General features: G+C 41.2%; 2 protein-coding genes across 6 annotated transcripts in view; one reads left to right on the plus strand and one right to left on the minus strand.

Moving 5' to 3' along the window:
* The window catches only part of LOC143527889 (globoside alpha-1,3-N-acetylgalactosaminyltransferase 1-like), a 204,937-nt gene that overhangs the window by 135,865 nt on the left and 51,001 nt on the right, over positions 1 to 18,071 (plus strand). The window lies entirely within an intron of this gene.
* LOC143527885 (NACHT, LRR and PYD domains-containing protein 12-like) overlaps positions 38 to 18,071 on the minus strand; it is a 45,418-nt gene continuing 27,384 nt past the window's right edge. For all 5 annotated transcript variants that reach the window (XM_077023243.1, XM_077023245.1, XM_077023241.1 and 2 more), the window contains 3 exons: positions 17,494 to 17,661; positions 2,461 to 2,507; positions 38 to 2,243 (listed from right to left, as the gene is read on the minus strand). In XM_077023243.1, the coding sequence (XP_076879358.1) occupies positions 1,687 to 2,243; positions 2,461 to 2,507; positions 17,494 to 17,661 (772 nt within the window). In that variant the 3' untranslated portion in view covers positions 38 to 1,686. The remainder of the gene's footprint in view (positions 2,244 to 2,460; positions 2,508 to 17,493; positions 17,662 to 18,071) is intronic.

An 18,071-nucleotide genomic window follows, 5' to 3' on the forward strand; every position in this document is an offset into this window, starting at 1 on the left:
AATAATCCACCTTGAATTAAGTTGAGAGATGGGAGAGTTTGAGTTAATGTTTAATTTATTGTAAAGAATACCTCAGACATTATACTGGTACTGTTCTCAATACCTGCATATGCCCCACTCCAAAACAGGGAAGCCCAGAGGAAAAAAAACATCAAACACACACACATACAGAACCTGAGTCAAAGAATAAAAGAAAGTGCCTAATCAAAGTGCAGAAACCTACATAACATAGCAATTTATTAGTGTGATTCCTGGAAAATTCATATACATATAGTTGGAATAAAAAATAAACCCAATATATACCCACAACTAATATTCAAAACTATTTTCTGGGAGCATTTTCTGGATTTTCACATCTAGCCATTGGGTTTTCTCTATGGTGTCAGGCATCAGTTACATAAACAGATTATATAATTAGATTATAGGCAGCATTATAGACATGTATTGCATTTATTATATCATTTTCAATCTTATTTTGGAAAAATCTTCCCAAGATAATTTTAGTTGCTAGTATTTCATCGCTTATAATAGCATAACTGAAATGATGGAAATAATTCAAATCTAAGAGGTTACATGCTAAATCGTAACATTTAGTTATCCTCTAAAAGTTTCAATATAAACTTTTACGAATACCTTGGCAAGTGGGCAACAGCAATTAGTGAATATGTTCATAAAATAAGCTTGACTGTTAAATTGTTAGATAAATCCAAAATTTGATTAGATTTTCTAAAATTTTATTGTTTTTTTTTCCATAGATAAAACCAAATACTGGCTTGCCTGTCTACATAAACATTGTCTGCCATCTTCTGGTTTCTGCTTTGCTATGGTGTGCGGTCAGTCACAAAATGCGGAGCCTTCAGCCAATAGTATTTGCTGATAGAAGCAGCCATGAACCTGGCCCCAAACTATCAATCCACCCCCACATCAAAGCTCGATCACAGACCAGCTGAATGTAATTTTTAGAAATAAGGTCACCTAAGGATAATGTGGATTACATAAGATTATTAGCAAGTGATGCAGCTTTGACTTTAAACGTCTGGTCAGTTAACATTAGTGTGGTCTTTCATTTCAAATCATACTGTCATTTTTCATTTTGATATCTTTTATATTTACACCCAAGTATATGACATCAAACCTCATTAATGTTTATTAATAGCCTTTGACCTGAAGACATCAATCATTCTTGAATCAGTATGAATTAGTAACTCTTCTATATGATAGTGAAATACGGGGGTCACTCACAAACCAAACTTTAGCTAATTTAAACACTCAAAATTATGCATTTTCTAATATGATTCTATATAGAAAACATCAAATTGTGATTTTTCATAATGTTTAAAAGTAAAGACAAGCAAAAACAAAACTTTTAAATATAGGGTTAACCACTTATATAAAGAAGAGTCCCCTTACACACTGGAATCAAGTAGTGACTGCTGAAAGAAATAGTGTTAGCAGTGCAACATCAATGCGATATAATTTCCCACATCCGCTTCCCCCTAACATTAACAATCTTTGCGACAGAAAGGAATGTAATGCCCTGGCAAGATGGTATAAATCTGCCAGCCATAGCATGATCATGTGAGTAATTTGTGCAGACCTGAATGTCTGTGTGTGGATTATAAAATAATCCAATTGTGTGTGCTGTAGAGTGTTTCCATGAAGGGTGTTCCTTTAGGACTTGGGAGATTAATCTATCACACAAATACTGACTGAGGAGCTATGACTGAATAATCCAAACCCAAACCCTGCATAGAGGGGTTCAGTGAATCTGGAATGGAATGTGTGTAAGTGGGTCAACGTTGGCGTGTCGGAGGAGACACTGTAGAAGGACAGAATACCTGCTGCCCAGTCCAGATACACTGCTATTCTTTTGGACTTTGAGGTGGGGACAGGTAGGACAGTCTCTTTTTTATTGTGAAAGGCAGAATATTTGATTTCAGTACAGGTCAGCTTCCAGGATTTTACATTCCACCCAGCTTCACTTTCATAACTGCGTCCTTTCCTGCTCATTCCTCTATATGCTACAAATACTTCTGCACCCTCCCCACTCCACTCAGCCTCCCAGTAACATCGCCCAGACAGACTCTCTTTACACAGCACCTGCACGCAGCAACCAAATCTGTCCGGATGCTTAGTATTAGAGTATGACTGTGGATTCTGCATACATGTCACCTTTCTGTTTCCCTTTGCCAGAGAGAGGAGTATGTGTGCAGTGTTTGGGTCCAGTGTGAGCTCACATGCATCTACGCACAAGAACAGATATTAGAAAACATATTGCATGCTTTGTATTCTATATAGAATATATATATATATATATAATATATAGTATATATATATATATATATATATATATATATATATATATATATATATATATATATATATATATATATATATATATATATATATACACACACACAAATATATGTGTGTGTGTGTGTGTATATGAAGTGAACTTACACTTGCTTAGGCCAGGCCTGATTCTGATCTGCCCTGCGTGTTCCACCCTGAAGAAACACATCATTAATGCAACACTTTACAGTATTTAAAAATAAAACATTGTTCATATTTCTCTCTTCCTTGCTTTCAGACACAAATAAAGGGAAACTTTCCATTTTCTCTCTCTATCTCTCACACACACACATACACACACACAGGCCACTTTATTAGGTACACCTGTTCAACCTCTCGTTAATGCAAATATCTAACTTAATTACATGGCAGAAACTCGAAGCATTTAGGCATGCAGATATGGTGAAGAGAACCTGATGAGGTTTAAACCGAGTATCTGCATCGGGATGAAATGTGATTTAAGTGACATTGAGTGGTAGTTGGTGCTAGACAGGCTGTTCTAAGTATTTCAGAAGCTACTGTTTTGCTGAGACGTCAATAAAGTGACGTTTGTGTGAGCCGTTTGGACCCTGTGCCTCGTCCGTCACCCTGCGCGCATCGTCACAATCCCCTAAGTGTCACAGTTTCTAATATGGAAACTCAAAATTTCCCTTGAGCTCTGAAAATTATAACTAATCAAGAGAACAGTGGCTGATAATTTTATTATAAACTAGTGTGTTCCAGCTGTTTTATATCTTGCTTAGTCTGCTTTGCAAAATGAAGGGAAGAACTGTGTTATAGAAATAATAAGTGAGTATAGAAATATTGTAACATTGTATTGTTTTTTTTTAGATATTCTTCATCGTTGAGTGAGGACTCACTGTGGGACATGATGCTATGGGACAAGAATTAAGAAGTTATTTTAGAAAATGTGGTTTTATTTATGCTTATTTGTTTTTGAATTGTTGTTTTTCTTTATTTCCAGATTCAGCTGATTTCTGGAACTGATGCAGTGTTACAGTTTTCAGGCTTAATGTGAAAGACCATTTATGTCTCCTTTAAATGAGTTTGTTGCCCACTTCTGTGCAGAAGCTCATACTGTGCAATCGTGGGTTTGTTTTGGTATATTCTATGCATATTGTATTTTACCCACCTTAATAAAGTTTTTTTTTTTAATGCTCACCTTGTTTCATAAAGATTGTTCTTTACTACTTTAGCTTAAAATATTAAGGTAACCAACTCAACTGCCAGCAGTAATGTCAGTCACAGGAGCTCACCATCTCCTGTCAGAGAATCTGTCAACAGTCTCAGAGGTAAACTCCAGGAGACTGATGAGGTTCTGCAACACTACATTCTGCAGTTTTGTAGGAATTCACCTACTTCTGCACACTCAGTGAATTCTCAGGTCTGACACACTGGAACCCATGCTCCTAGTCAGTGTTACATTCCAGTTCTTTTAAATAGTTAGTGGCATGGCTAAATGAAATACGTAATCAGAAGAAAACATTGTAACAAACAAAATTTGATCCCAGTGAAATGTCACTTCTATGCCAACAAAAATCTGGCTCACTCACCAGCTCAAAGAAGGAGGTTGAAGAGTTCCTTGCTGAAGCCCACAGCGATCCTAACAGGAGTCAGGGTCTAAGGGCCAACCACAATATCTCTAGACCTGAGAAGCCAGCGATTGAGTTGAATGGTATACCATTCAATACCATGAGTCAAGTGGTATACCATACAAGGTATACAAGAAATGCCCCAAGCACAGGAGGCTGTGGAAAATCTTGAGGAAGATCTGGGCCAAGGCGACAATCCTATCAAGCTGGAAGTTGGCTGAGGTATGTTTTGTTCCGAAAGAGAAAGGGTCATCCGCAACCTCCCAGTCCAGAACAATCTCTCTTTTGAGCGTAGAGTGTAAGATCTTCTTCTCTGTTCTGGCATGAATAATTACCTCCTACATGATGCAAAACCACTATATCAATCTGTCCATCCAAAAAGGTGGCATCCTAGGCTACAGGTGTTTTCTGCTACACATCTCAATGATTACCCAACTGATCCAAGAAGCAAAACAAAAGAAAAGCGACTAAACAGTCGTCTGGCTAGATTTAGTCAATGCTTATAGGTCAATTCCCATGGTGTTGCACCATCTCCCCCATCTTGTTTATTATGGGCATGAACATTCTGTTATCTGCCGCAGAGGGCATAACCCAGGGTCCTAGATTGAAGACTGGCGTCATGCAGCGAGTGCTGTGAGCATTTATGGACAATATCACAGTAACCACTGTGACGCATGTCCAAGCAATATGGGTGCTGGATACATTGGGCAGCGTTGCTTCCTGGGCAGAGATGCTGTTCAAGGCCAGGAAGTCCAGGAGTATGATCATGAAGAAGGGCAGAGTCACCAGCTGGTTTAATCTTCAAGTCTAGGGTGAGGTCATCCCATCCATCGAGGGCAACCCAGTAAAATGCCTTGGAAAGGGGTTTAACGCGTCACTGACGGATGGTGCCAATGTTGCTGAGGCGGTGAAGCAGACCTTCTTCAGAAGGAGTGGCTGAAGAAGATTGATAAGTCTTTACTCCCGGGCAAGTTTAAGACATGGCTGTATCAACACAGCCTCTTGCCCAGGCTCCTCTGGCTATTCACAGTCTACGATTTTCCCATGACTAACATCGAGACCATTGAGAGAAGGATCAACAAGCACCTGCGGAGGTGGCTGAGCATTCCACCAAGCTTCTCATCAGTGGGCCTTTACATCAGGTCAGGTCAACTGCAACTCCCCCTGTCTTCAGAAGTTGAGGAGTACAAGGTGGTGAAATGCAGAGTTGTGCTAAGTCTGAGGGACTCCAACGATGACCTCATCAGACAAGCTGGTATGACAACCAGGCCTGGACGCAAGTGGGCTGCCATCGCAGCTGTGGAACAGGCGGTCAGCTCTGAAGTTGCGGAATATAGTTAGCAACCAGGGTATCCGCGACAAGGCCTTGGTTCTGCACAATTCCAAACCTGGGGAGGTGCAAATACAGAAACCAGGAGAGGCATGGTGCAAGCAGAAGTGAGGACCAGAGAGAAGGAGAAGCGAGTAGCTAGAGCAGTGCAGCAAGGTTCCCAGGGAGCCTGTACAAAATGGGACTTGCCCAGGCACAAAGTCACATGAAGGGATCTGTGGCGCCTGGAACCCTATTGCATCTCATTCCTATTACGGTCTGTTTATGACACCCTCCCCTCCCCAGTACATCTGCACATGTGGGGTCTAAGAGAGGATCTGCTTTGTAAGCTGTGCGACAAGAGGGGGACCTTGGCCCATATACTGTCTGGGTGCAAAGCATCTTTAACCCAGGGGTGGTATAGATGGCGCCACGACAAAGTACTCCTCTCATTGGCAGACACCAAAGAGCGGGAGAAGGTCAAGAAGAAACCAGCCCATACAACTGTACAGAAACCCATCACATTGGTTAAGGAATGAGCTAGACCTGCACAAACCACCAAAAAGGAAAAGAACTACCATTCTCCATGCTGCAAGTTCCTGGGAAATGAGAGTGGATCATGGGAGGAGGCTGCAGTTTTCGGAAGTGGTGCAAACATCCCTCCGCCCTGACATAGTGCTGTGGTCATCCAAGGACCAGAAGGTAATCCCAGTTGAATTGACAGTACCATGGGAGGAGGGCTGCGAGGAGGCCCATGAAAGGAAGACTGCAAAGTACCAACAGCTGGCCAAGACTGCTGAGATAGAGGCTGGCAGGCATGGGTCTTCCCTGTGGAGATAGGGTGCAGAGGCTTTCCAGCAAGGTCTGCATGGAGTCTTTCTGCCATAGGAAAAAAGCAAGCAGCTCGCAGGATGGGGAGGAGGCGGAATGTGCCTCATGCTGGTTTTGTAGTAAGAGAGAGGAGGAAAGCTGGAAGCTGAAACTGTTTCAGTTTAAAATTGTGATGAGTTTGCAATATTTTTTAGGGACAAGATTACTAGTATAAAGCAGAACATAGCAACAAGCATTAATAGACTCTCAACCCTTATATCAGTTACTCAGCCTAACTTTAATATGTCTTCTTTCCAAGAAGCTGACATGGTAACACTACTTGATGTGATTTTATCACTAAAATCCTCTACATGTGAACTGGACCCTTTACCAACATGCTTTTTCAAGCAGGTTCTGAGCTCATTAGTTAATGAAGTTCTAACAATTGTTAATCAGTCTCTGCAACTGGGAAAATTCCCTAATATTCTTAAAACTGCAATGGTTAAACCACTATTAAAGAACAGAAATCTTGATCCCACAATTCTCAATAATTATCGACCTATATCTAGGGTTGCAGTGGTAACCGGTTTCACGGTATACCATGGTATTAAAATGCACGGTTATCATACTGTGTGCTTTTGCTTATTACCGGTAAAAGGCAAGCCAGCGGAGAAACTGACCCATGCATGTGCAACTCCGCTCCTGTTCAGCTACTCAGCACACAGTGGTGAGAATGGCAGAAAGTGCATCAGACTTAACAAATTTTTAAACAAATAAAAAGGCTAAACTAAAATCAGTGGCGAAAATGACGTAATCATGGTGGCTCCGCCCGTGCGCGAGGGCCTCGAATTTTGTAACTTCTCGCGCGCTGCGCCTCAGCGCAGTGAACAAAGTCATGTTTGCCGGGTTCATACACCTAAACAAGGTGGAATTAAAGCACTTGTACATCTCTTTCAAGGTCCATTTCTATATTTCCCAGCACGTTAAACTTAATTAAGTTAAATATTTATACATATACTCAAAAGAATTATAAATAATTCGCATTTTAATCACATTATTTAATGGTGGTTTATTTTCAAAACGCCCAATCTTAACGTCTTCACATCCTCATGTTTCTTCCTGGAATTACAAGAGGCTCATAACGTAATACAAGAGAACTGTTCAGTCAGATAGCAATTTTTTGTGAAACAAAGTAGTTACAATTTCTTTAGGCTAGATTCCAGCACTTTTCAAACCTGAAACACAAAGCAACATTAAAATTCGTCAGGTAAATGTTCATTCCCCTGTTTTTGAGGGGTGTTTCTTTATACTACCACATATCGTTTTGGACAACACTGCACAGAATGTGACGTGGCAATTATGAACGCTTCTGCCGTTCACGGAGGTTCGCGCGAGGTGTGCGGAGTTGCGCGCTACGGTCACTCACAAAAGTATAACCCTAGCTTTTTAAGGTCACTGCTACTGCTTTCACTGGATGTGAAAGACGCCATTAATTTACATGCGTTCATTTTCAAATTCTGACGTGCCTGTTTTTCATATGTTAAAACCAGACTAGGTGTGAAAGCCTTAAAATAGAAATCTCTATTGTGAGGATCATGTCAAAAATAAATCCTCTCTTTCTGCAGTATCTGGTTAAAGGAGACATTTTGTATACAATAGTTCCAGGTTTCTACAATAAATAGTTAATTGAACAAAAAAAAACTTTTTGTTGTAATTTCTTTAAGGGTCAGTGTATCTTTTAATAATATATGTAACAAACTGTGATACCGTGATAACAGTGATACCGCGGTATTTTCTGAGATGGTTATCATACCGTGAAAATCTCATACCGTTGCAACCTTACCTATATGTAACCTTTCCTTTCTTAGCAAAATCAATGAAAAGTTGTGTCAATCCAGTTGAATGATTATGTCAAATTAAATCAAATAAATGAAACTTTTCAGTCTGGGTTCAGAGCTCTCCACAGCACTGAAACAGCCCTAGTTAAGGTAATAAATGACTTAGGGTTGAATAAGGATGCAGGCGAACTCTCAGTCCTTTTTCTGCTAGATTTAAGCGCCGCTTTTGACACTGTTGATCACGAAATACTTCTTGATCGACTACAGAGCTGGGAAGGCCTTAGTGGCTTAGTCTTAGACTGGTTTAGATCGTATCTAACTGGGCATGATTACTATGTTGCATTAGGTACCTCTTCCTCCACACGTCAAAAAATAACTTGCGGCGTCCGCCAAGGATCGATTATTGGGCCGTTACTGTTCAACCTTTATATGCTTCTATTACCACATATCATTAACAAACTGTGATGGGCAGGGGTGAGCAACTAAAAGGAAGCGATCACGCCATGTCTCAGGGAAAAAGGATGGTTTAATAGAAAGTGTGCAAACCAAAACCCATGCAAAAGATCCAAATTAAGGATATAATGACCAGCGGTCAACTGGTACAAAGACAAGACATATATAGGCAAACAAACGACCCTCAGGTGAGACGGATCACGGGCTCCGCCCACCTGAGGGACGCACATGACGTCACCAAACAACAACAACAACAGCCGCTGTGGACAGAGGCGGCCGGTAGGGGGCCGCCTCACCGTGACAGACCCCCCCACCAAGCCGCACTCCCCTCCACTGGGTGTGTGGCACACAGCGGCTGCACACAAAACACGAAGGGGCAGGAAGGCAGAGACAGGCAGGAACACACCTCCTGCCGTCCGGGAGCTGGAACATAAAACACACAACATTAAACAGCTCACCTCCCTGGGCGGGACCCTGGACCGACCAGGCCGTTAACAACACAAAACCACGCCCCAGTCGGTCACAGGGCCCTCACGCCCTAACCGGCCTTCAGCCGGTGAGCCCCACCGGTGTGAGGACGAGGGGCTACGGCTCCTCTCTCGTCCCTGGTGCATGTGTGTGCGTGCAGGCTGCCTCTCCAAGGCGTGGCTACTTCACCTCCTGGACCTACCTCCTCCCAGAGCTGACCCCTGCCTTCTGCTAGGGGTCACCCCAGCCTCCTGGGGAGCCAACCCCTCCCGGGGCCTCTCATCGCAAGGTGGACTCCTCCACCCAACCCAGGAGCGCCAGAGACCGAGGCCCAGAGCACCCCCGACGCGGGCTAGGGAGCAGGCCCAAGGGCCTCCTGGTCACCCCGGGCAGGAGGGAGGATCTCCCTCCTCAGCAGGAGCTTTTCAGACCGGAGCCCCATGGTCCCCTAACATCCGGGGGCCCCAGCCCTCTAGGGAGGGGCTCTTTATGACTGGGCTCCGGTCACCCCACAACACAAGGGGGCTCCTGCCAGGTGGAGATCCCCACAAGGTCCAGGAACACTGCCAAAGAGAAGCACCTGCACAGAAAACACACACTCACACACACACATATATACAAACAAAAAACACAAACGCGCCTCAGACGCCCTCCGTGCCATACCCCGTGGCACGGGACCACAGCCGCCCCCCCCCCCCCCCCCCCCCCCAAACACATTCACGGGGAGGAGCATGCGTGGAATTACGAGCAACAATAACATTTCACAAGCACGCTAGGACACAATGAACACGCAAAGACTAGCACTAGAGCTCCTAGAGAAGCGAAAAATTTCACAGGGCTTGGTAGGGTCCATGTAGCCCACTCCCCTGCTGTGAAGGGATTAACGCCCATTGTCTTGGTAATGCGGTGGAAGCGGCTCACCCCCAGCTCATACGCCTGCCAAAGCACAAGCTGGCTCACCCCCAAGCTCATATGACCAAAACACCAAACGTGATACTTCACGAAAAAGTTGAAGTTACAAGCAGACTGTATGTTACCGATACTACAAAAACCGCAGAAAATTTGTAGACTCGTGTTTCAAAAGTTACAATTCAATCGCACGTATAGACGACAGTTTCTCTAATGAGTCCCGTCAAACAATAAAAATAAATAAAAATGTTTGAATCTTGCTCTTTGTATATTTTATATACTATACTATATAATATTTGTTGTAATCAAACACTTTCTGTTTCCGCGTTTGAATTCGCGTTTGAAAAGCTAAGAAATTGTATGGCGCAATTAGCTTGATGCTAATGTTATATAGGAAATCCCATATCATTGCTAGCGAAAATTAGCATGGTCGCGTTGCATCACTGCATCACTGATAAATGTTGTGATCTAAACAGCAGGCTGGAAAAGGAGAGGAAAAGACAGGAAAACAAATTCATGTGCTCTCTATCTATCTATCTATCTATCTATCTATCTATCTATCTATCTATCTATCTATCTATATTTGTGTTAGAAGCATTTGATAGAAGCATTTGTGTTTCTGCTTGTTTGTGATCTAAACAGCAGGCTTGAATCTTGCTCTTTGTACATTTCTTATACTATCTATCTATATTTGTGTTAGAAGCATTTGATAGAAGCATTTGTGTTTCTGCTTGTTTGTGATCTAAACAGCAGGCTTGAATCTTGGTCTTTGTACATTTCTTATACTATCTATCTATCTATCTTTCTATCTATCTATCTATCTATCTATATTTGTGTTAGAAGCATTTGATAGAAGCAATTGTTTTTCTGCTTGTTTGTGATCTAAACAGCAGGCTTGAATCTTGCTCTTTGTACATTTCTTATACTATCTATCTATCTATATTTGTGTTAGAAGCATTTGATAGAAGCATTTGTGTTTCTGCTTGTTTGTGATCTAAACAGCAGGCTTGAATCTTGCTCTTTGTACATTTCTTATACTACCTCTATCTATCTATCTATCTATCTATCTATCTATCTATCTATCTATCTATCTATCTATCTATCTATCTATATTTGTGTTAGAAGCATTTGATAGAAGCATTTGTGTTTCTGCATGTTTGTGATCTGTGATCTCTGTGATCAGAGACTTTCTGGGTGAGGCTGCTGCCTCAGTCTTGCTCTGTGAATTAACATAATAAAGGGGGATGTTTGGCTTTGCTAATTGCTGGCAAGAAGGAGAAGAAGGAGGGGTGATGTCCTCAGAATCCTGAATTCTCAGGAGCTCTAGTGCTAGACAAACAAAATAGTGCTCAGACAGTAAACGAACGGGACAAACACGTGCGCGCTCGACATACACATAATAGTGATGCGCCGCTCAGAGTCGCAGTCGCTCCCCACATTAAACACAAGACACACGGGGAGCGAGGCGACAGTGACGAGCGGTGATCGCGTCACACACACGGAACAGGCGAGCACGCACACAGATCCTCCGATCGTTCACCCGTACACACTCAAGACACCACAAGAGAGTTTCCCCAGGCAGACACCCTGGTCCTCGCCGTGCCAAACATAAACAAACGCACGGCGGAACTCTCACAACAAACAACCAACACGAAGAGCCTTCTCAGGGCAGACTGCCCTGGTCCTCGCCGTGCTACACATACACACACACACAAAACACAAAAGCACGGCGGAGCTCTTCAAACAAAACACCACGCAGACAAACACTTACCACGAGACATGACCACGAACGAAGGAGAAAGAAAAAGAGACTCGGCGGCTTCCGAAGGGTGGCTGGTCATTCTGTGACGGGCAGGGGTGAGCAACTAAAAGGAAGCGATCACGCCAAGTCTCAGGGAAAAGGGATGGTTTAATAGAAAGTGTGCAAACCAAAACCCGTGCAAAAGATCCAAATTAAGGATATAATGACCAGCGGTCAACTGGTACAAAGACAAGACATATATAGGCAAACAAACGACCCTCAGGTGAGACGGATCACGGGCTCCGCCCACCTGAGGGACGCACATGACGTCACCAAACAACAACAACAACAGCCGCTGTGGACAGAGGCGGCCGGTAGGGGGCCGCCTCACCGTGACACAAACATGGTATTAGTTACCATTAATATGCAGATGACACTCAACTTTATATTTCCCTAGAATCTAAAGCCCTAAAATCAATTTGCTCACTGTTTGACTGCATAGATGATATACAGACATGGATGTCTGACAATTTTCTTCAATTAAATAAAAAGAAGATAGAGGTTCTTGTTTTTAGTAGTGATTCACAAAGGAATGATGTCTAGACTTATTTAAATCAAATGAATCTGAATGCCAAACAATGTGTTAAGAACCTGGGTGTCACCTTTGATAATGAGATCAGCTTTAAATCACACATCATGACTACATGTAAGACAGCTTATTTTCATCTTCGAAACATCACTAAGGTCCGAGATATGCTCTCTCCTGCTGACAGTGAAAAACTTGTCCATGCATTTATCACATCAAGGCTAGATTATTGTAACACTGTTCTATCTGCTCTTCCAAAGAGCTCTATTTGTCACCTACAGCGAGTTCAGAATCCTGCTGCAAGGGTTCTGACCCGCAGGAGAAAGAGAGATCATATTACACCTACACTCCACTCACTGCACTGGTTACCTGTCAGCTTTAGAATAGATTTTAAGGTTCTAGTGATGGTTTTTAACACTAGAAGCGCCAAAGCGCAGGTCATTTGACCGCTGTGACGTCTACTAGAAGCGCCGCCTCTGGTCGACCTAATTATACCTAGAAGCGCCGAGCACTGTTCACTTGACCGCAGCAGCACAAAAAAATAATATCTTTGCACTGGATCCAATTTCAGAACCCTCCTTTCATGACTTTTCCCAGAATTGTCCTTTTAATAAACTAGTATTTTTACATTGTTAAAAGAAACCCTGCACAGGCTAGTTTCAATCGATTTCGCTCGTATCTCTGTAATATTGTCGTTGTCGCCTACACTTCAAGACTGTGATTCTCTTTTCTGCCAGCGGGTGTCGCAAAGATTCGTATGTAAATGCATACCTTTGCGAGCGAAACTGAGATGATGGCATGGGTGGTGCTGTTATGAACACTTTATTCACAATAGCATTCATGAGGCAACACGAGCTATAAATTCGTCGGGACGCGGCTACACAGTTTGAGTGAAAACTCTGCTCGGGCGATCGAACAGCAACACAGTTTGCTTGAAAGCTCGGTTTTGGTGTTTGAACAGCAACATAGTTTGCGTGAATCCTCGGTTTGGGCGTTTGAACAGCAACACAGTTTGCTTGAAAGCTTGGTTTGGGTGATCGAACAGCAACACAGTTTGCTTGAAAGCTCGGTTTGGGTGATCAAACAGCAACACAGTTTGCTTGAAAGCTCGGTTGGGGTGATCGAACAGCAACACAGTTTGCTTGAAAGCTCGGTTTGGGTGATCGAACAGCAACACAGTTTGCGTGACTCCTCGGTTTGAGCATTTGAACGGTTGCATAGTGCATTATAAAAATGGCACAGAGAATCATGTACACCCCAAAGCAAGTGCTGGACATGCTGTGCAATATTGATGAGATGGAATCGGAGGGCTGACCAGGACCATGAATACTGGTCTGCTGACTTAGGAAATCCCATTTTCAAAGAGACAATGTCTAGACAGACATTCAGAGATATCATGCGCTATCTGCGCTTTGATGACAAGAGCACAAGGGCTGCCTGCCTTGCGACTGATGAATTTGCTATGAACTTGGAGATATTTGATAAATTTGTGAAAAACAGTATTGCTTCTTACACGCCCGGTGAGAACATAACTGTTGATGAGCAACTGTTCCCAACTAAAGCTCGCTGTCGTTTCACTCAGTACATGGCCAATAAACCTGATAAATTTGGGATTAAGTTCTGGGTGGCCGCTGATGTTGAAACAAAATATATGTTGAATGCCATTCCCTATCTAGGGAAAGATGAAAGCAGGCCGGCTGGTCAATGGTTGTCTGAAAATATTGTGTTGCGCTTGATGGAGCGCGTTTGATGGAAGAAATGTAACTTGCAAACACCCTTTTGGTGAACAAAACCACTATTGTTGGTTCGATTAATAAAATCAGACGTGAGATGCCCCCATGTACACAGGCACAGTCTGAAAGATTTTCCACCAAGGTGTTGCGGGCTGGAAAAATAACTCTAACGATTTACCAGGCAAAACCTAAAAAAAATTTATGCATCCTGAGCTCAATGCATCAGACAGTTTCAATTGATAATGGCGCAAAGAAACTGTCTGAAACTATTTCATATAACAACACGACTAAATGTGGTGTTATTGTTATGGATCAAATGGCACGACTGTATTCGGTGAAGGGAGGCACCCGTTGTTGGCCTGTCGCGGTTTTCTACAACCTCATAGACCTGGCTGCAATAAATGCACATATATTGTTCAAACAGTGCATGAACGTTAACCTGAGCAGACGAAGGTTTATTCTCGAGTTGGTAAAGGAGCTGTGTGCACAGCAGAAAATGGCGAAAGCGGCTAGGGCATTGGCACAAAAGCGAATTTTACCTGAAGCTCCTTGCCCGCCCTCAAAAAGAAAACAATGCCAAGTCGGCAGATGTTCAGGGAACAAAACGTATGATATCTGCCAGACATGTAAGTGACTGGTCTGTGGCAAATGTGCAAAGACTGCACCTAAGCTGTGTTTTGAATGTTGAGTTCTGTGAAGCTGACACACAAATCAAAACAAAGGGAACATAATTTGAGGTGGGGAACGAAACTTATTCAATATACGCTAAAGAGAGACGGGATGCACCCGTTGTTGGCCTGTAGCTGTGTTCTACAACCTCCAAAACCTGGCTGTAATTAATAAATATTGTTCAAACAGTGCATGAACATTAACCACAGCTGTGGAGGTTTATTCTCAAGTTCACAATTCACTACATAAATGGAACTTAATTTGAAGTGGGGAACGAAACTTATTCAATATACGCTAAAGAGAGACGGGATGCACCCGTTGTTGGCCTGTAGCTGTGAACTTAATTTGAGGTGGGGAACGAAACTTATGCAATATAAGCTACATGTAAATCACTGAATGGTGATAACGCTTGGTGATAACACGGTCGGTGATTACACATCGGCTATTCACCGATCAAACACCTCATTTGAAACGGCAACACAATACAGCGAGATAAAAAAGTGAACATTAGAGAGGAGAGAGGCAACTATATTCGTGAAGCCATCCGTATCATTTTAATAATTTTGTGTTTTGTTACGCAAAGGTACATAGCCTACCTTTTATAATGATATTTTTGTAATTAATTTTGCCTATTTATGCTTTTTGTTCTTTGTCTAACACAAAACATTATAGACATTTATTTGTAGATTTGTTATGTTCACCATAGCCTACAATTCACTAACATACACAAATTTTAGACATTAAAACTTGAAATGGCGTAACATTGAGTATACAAACAAACTTGCTTTAGCTCGGTCTGCGGGCTTCACTTTGCTACTCTGAGTATCGAACAAGCTTTCTGTGGATGAGGGGGTGGAAGGCTGCAGCGCAGTCTGTAGCATTAGCAAGACAAAAGACGTGAACGCTTCACAGTGGGGGTGCGGGCCAGTGGGTTAGTGGTGTGGCGAACGAACATGATAATATAGTGACATATATGCCAACAGAATAACACACAGACAAATAAGCAAACTATTACACTAACCAAGCAAACTATTACACTAACCAATAAACAAAACTGAAACTATATTTTGCATTTACGTTTTCGCACAAACCAGGAAATGCAATATTAAACTAAACAAAACTGGCAATGGGGAAGCTACTGAGAACAAGGTCACAAGGCACTGATTCTAAAAGGTTTAGTCACATTAATTTGTTAACATATTGACGTTACGTGCAAATGTCACCATTACAAATATTTTGTTTGGGTGGCTCATTCTTCCTTTTGTGCAAAATGCCATCTAGCGTTAATTATGTGTCAGTACCAGCTCCCCTGTGTAAAGCTCCCCGAGGCGCGCTTTAAGTAGGTGAAAACAACACGGCGCTAGTAGGAGGTGGTGAAAGCGGTCAGATGACCGGCCCTCCGTGTTTCTAGGTATAAGTATGTAAATGAGGCGCAGCGCTTTTAGTGTTAAATGTCTTTATGGTCTTGCTCTTCTTTACCTCAGTGAAATGATGGTTAGATATGTTCCAGTCAGGTCTCTCAGGTCTTCAAACAGTATTCTACTGGTGATTCCTAAAAGCCAATTAAAGATTGGCGAGGGTGCTTTTAGCCACTATGGCCAAAAGCTCTGGAACTCTCTTCCTGAAGAGCTCAGAGGCATTTCAACCCTGCACAGCTTCAAGAAGAGTCTCAAAACCTACCTGTTTAGATCTGCTTTTATTATTATTTTAATAATAATAATAATAATAATAATAATAATAATAATAATCTTTATTTGTATAGCACCTTTCATACATACATGCAACTCAAAGTGCTTTACAGTATAAATAAAAGAAACATTAAAAGGAGATAAGACAAAAAGACAAAAAGAAAATGTTAAATGTTAAAAGAAATTAAAGATGAAAATATTAAAATAACATAAAAAGTAAAAAAGTAAAGTAAATAAGATAATAAAAAAGTAAAGTAAATAAGATAAAACTATTAAGATAATTAGATTTAGAAAATAATAGACAACATAATGTAATAAAGTAAATAAGATTGAGAGTTTCTAACTAAAAGCAGCTCTAAACAGGAATGTTTTGAGACTGTTCTTAAAACTATGCAGGGATGAAATGCCTCTGAGCTCTTCAGGAAGAAAATTCCAGAGCTTTGGGCCATAGTGTCTAAAAGCACCCTCGCCAATCTTTAATCGACTTTTAGGAATCACCAGTAGATTACTGTTTGAAGACCTGAGAGACCTGACTGGAACATATCTAACCATCATTTCACTGAGGTAAAGAGGGGCAAGACCATGAAGACATTTAAAAACCATAACTAGAACCTTAAAATCTATTCTAAAGCTGACAGGTAACCAGTGCAGTGAGTGGAGAGCAGGTGTAATATGATCTCTCTTTCTCCTGCGGGTCAGAACCCTTGCAGCCGCATTCTGAACTCGCTGTAGGTGTGAAATAGAGCTCTTTGGAAGAGCAGATAGAACAGCGTTACAATAATCTAGCCTTGATGTGATAAGTAGTTAAGCTCTAACTCTAAACTCTAACTCTGCTCCATCTTATTTACTTTATTACATTATGTTGTCTATTATTTTATAATTTGTCACTTTATTACATTATTTTATTGTGTTTGTTTCCTTTTTATCTTTGATTTCTTTTAATATTTTCTTTTTGTCTTCTTATCTTTGCTTCCTTTTAATGTTTCCTTTTTAATTTATTCTGTAAAGCACTTTGAGTTGCATGTATGTATGAAAGGTGCTATACAAATAAAGATTATTATTATTATTATTATTATTATTATTATTATTATTATTATTATTATTATTATTATTATTATTATTAACCATTCTGACTTGTTTTTTGAAGTTGTGATAGCTTTTGTTCTCCCAACTAAAATAGCATTGTTCTGAAATTGATTCTGTGGACAATTTTTTTGTTAAATGGACTCATTAATGATATGTTGACTTGGGCCAACTTTTGACTCCAAAAGTTCAATTAACTCAAAATCTCACTTGTAACACGTGGACATTTTATTTGAGTTGGCTGCACTTTTTTTTTACATACTTCAGTGTCTCCAGTTTGCTTTGTTGATCTTCCAGTATAGCAGAGAGCAGTATCACTCCTGAATCTCCTGGGTAGTTGTAGTTCAGGTCTAGTTCATTCAGGTGTGATGAATGCAGAGCTGAAGCCAGAGAAGAGCAGCCTTTCTCTGTGACCAGACAACCAGACAATCTGCAGAAAATAAGGAAAGGGGGGGGGTATAGTGTAGTGAAATCTATTTCTTTATATGCTTAGTAAGTGAAGTACTGTAACACCAGCCTATTTGCGACTTACACAATCATTAAAAAACCCTATAAAGGCTCCACTGGAACTATTTTAAATTGTGAAATGCATTTTTGTTAATGCAATGATGATTTTTACATTGTGATCCTGTATACATATTTAAGAAATTCAGTACATATTTTGAAATAGGCAATATCTAAAATACCATTTGAATTAAGCAAAGTAAAAGCATTACTTTGGCATATGGTCAATACATCACACTGCTGTTTTTCAACTAACGTTATTTTCTGTTATACTCTTAGCAGTCATATAAAATCTAAACTAACTACATTTGACTCTCACAGACTGCATTTTTTATC

Source organism: Brachyhypopomus gauderio, chromosome 12 (genome assembly GCF_052324685.1).
Source record: "Brachyhypopomus gauderio isolate BG-103 chromosome 12, BGAUD_0.2, whole genome shotgun sequence".
Classification (NCBI taxonomy): Eukaryota; Metazoa; Chordata; class Actinopteri; order Gymnotiformes; family Hypopomidae; genus Brachyhypopomus; species Brachyhypopomus gauderio.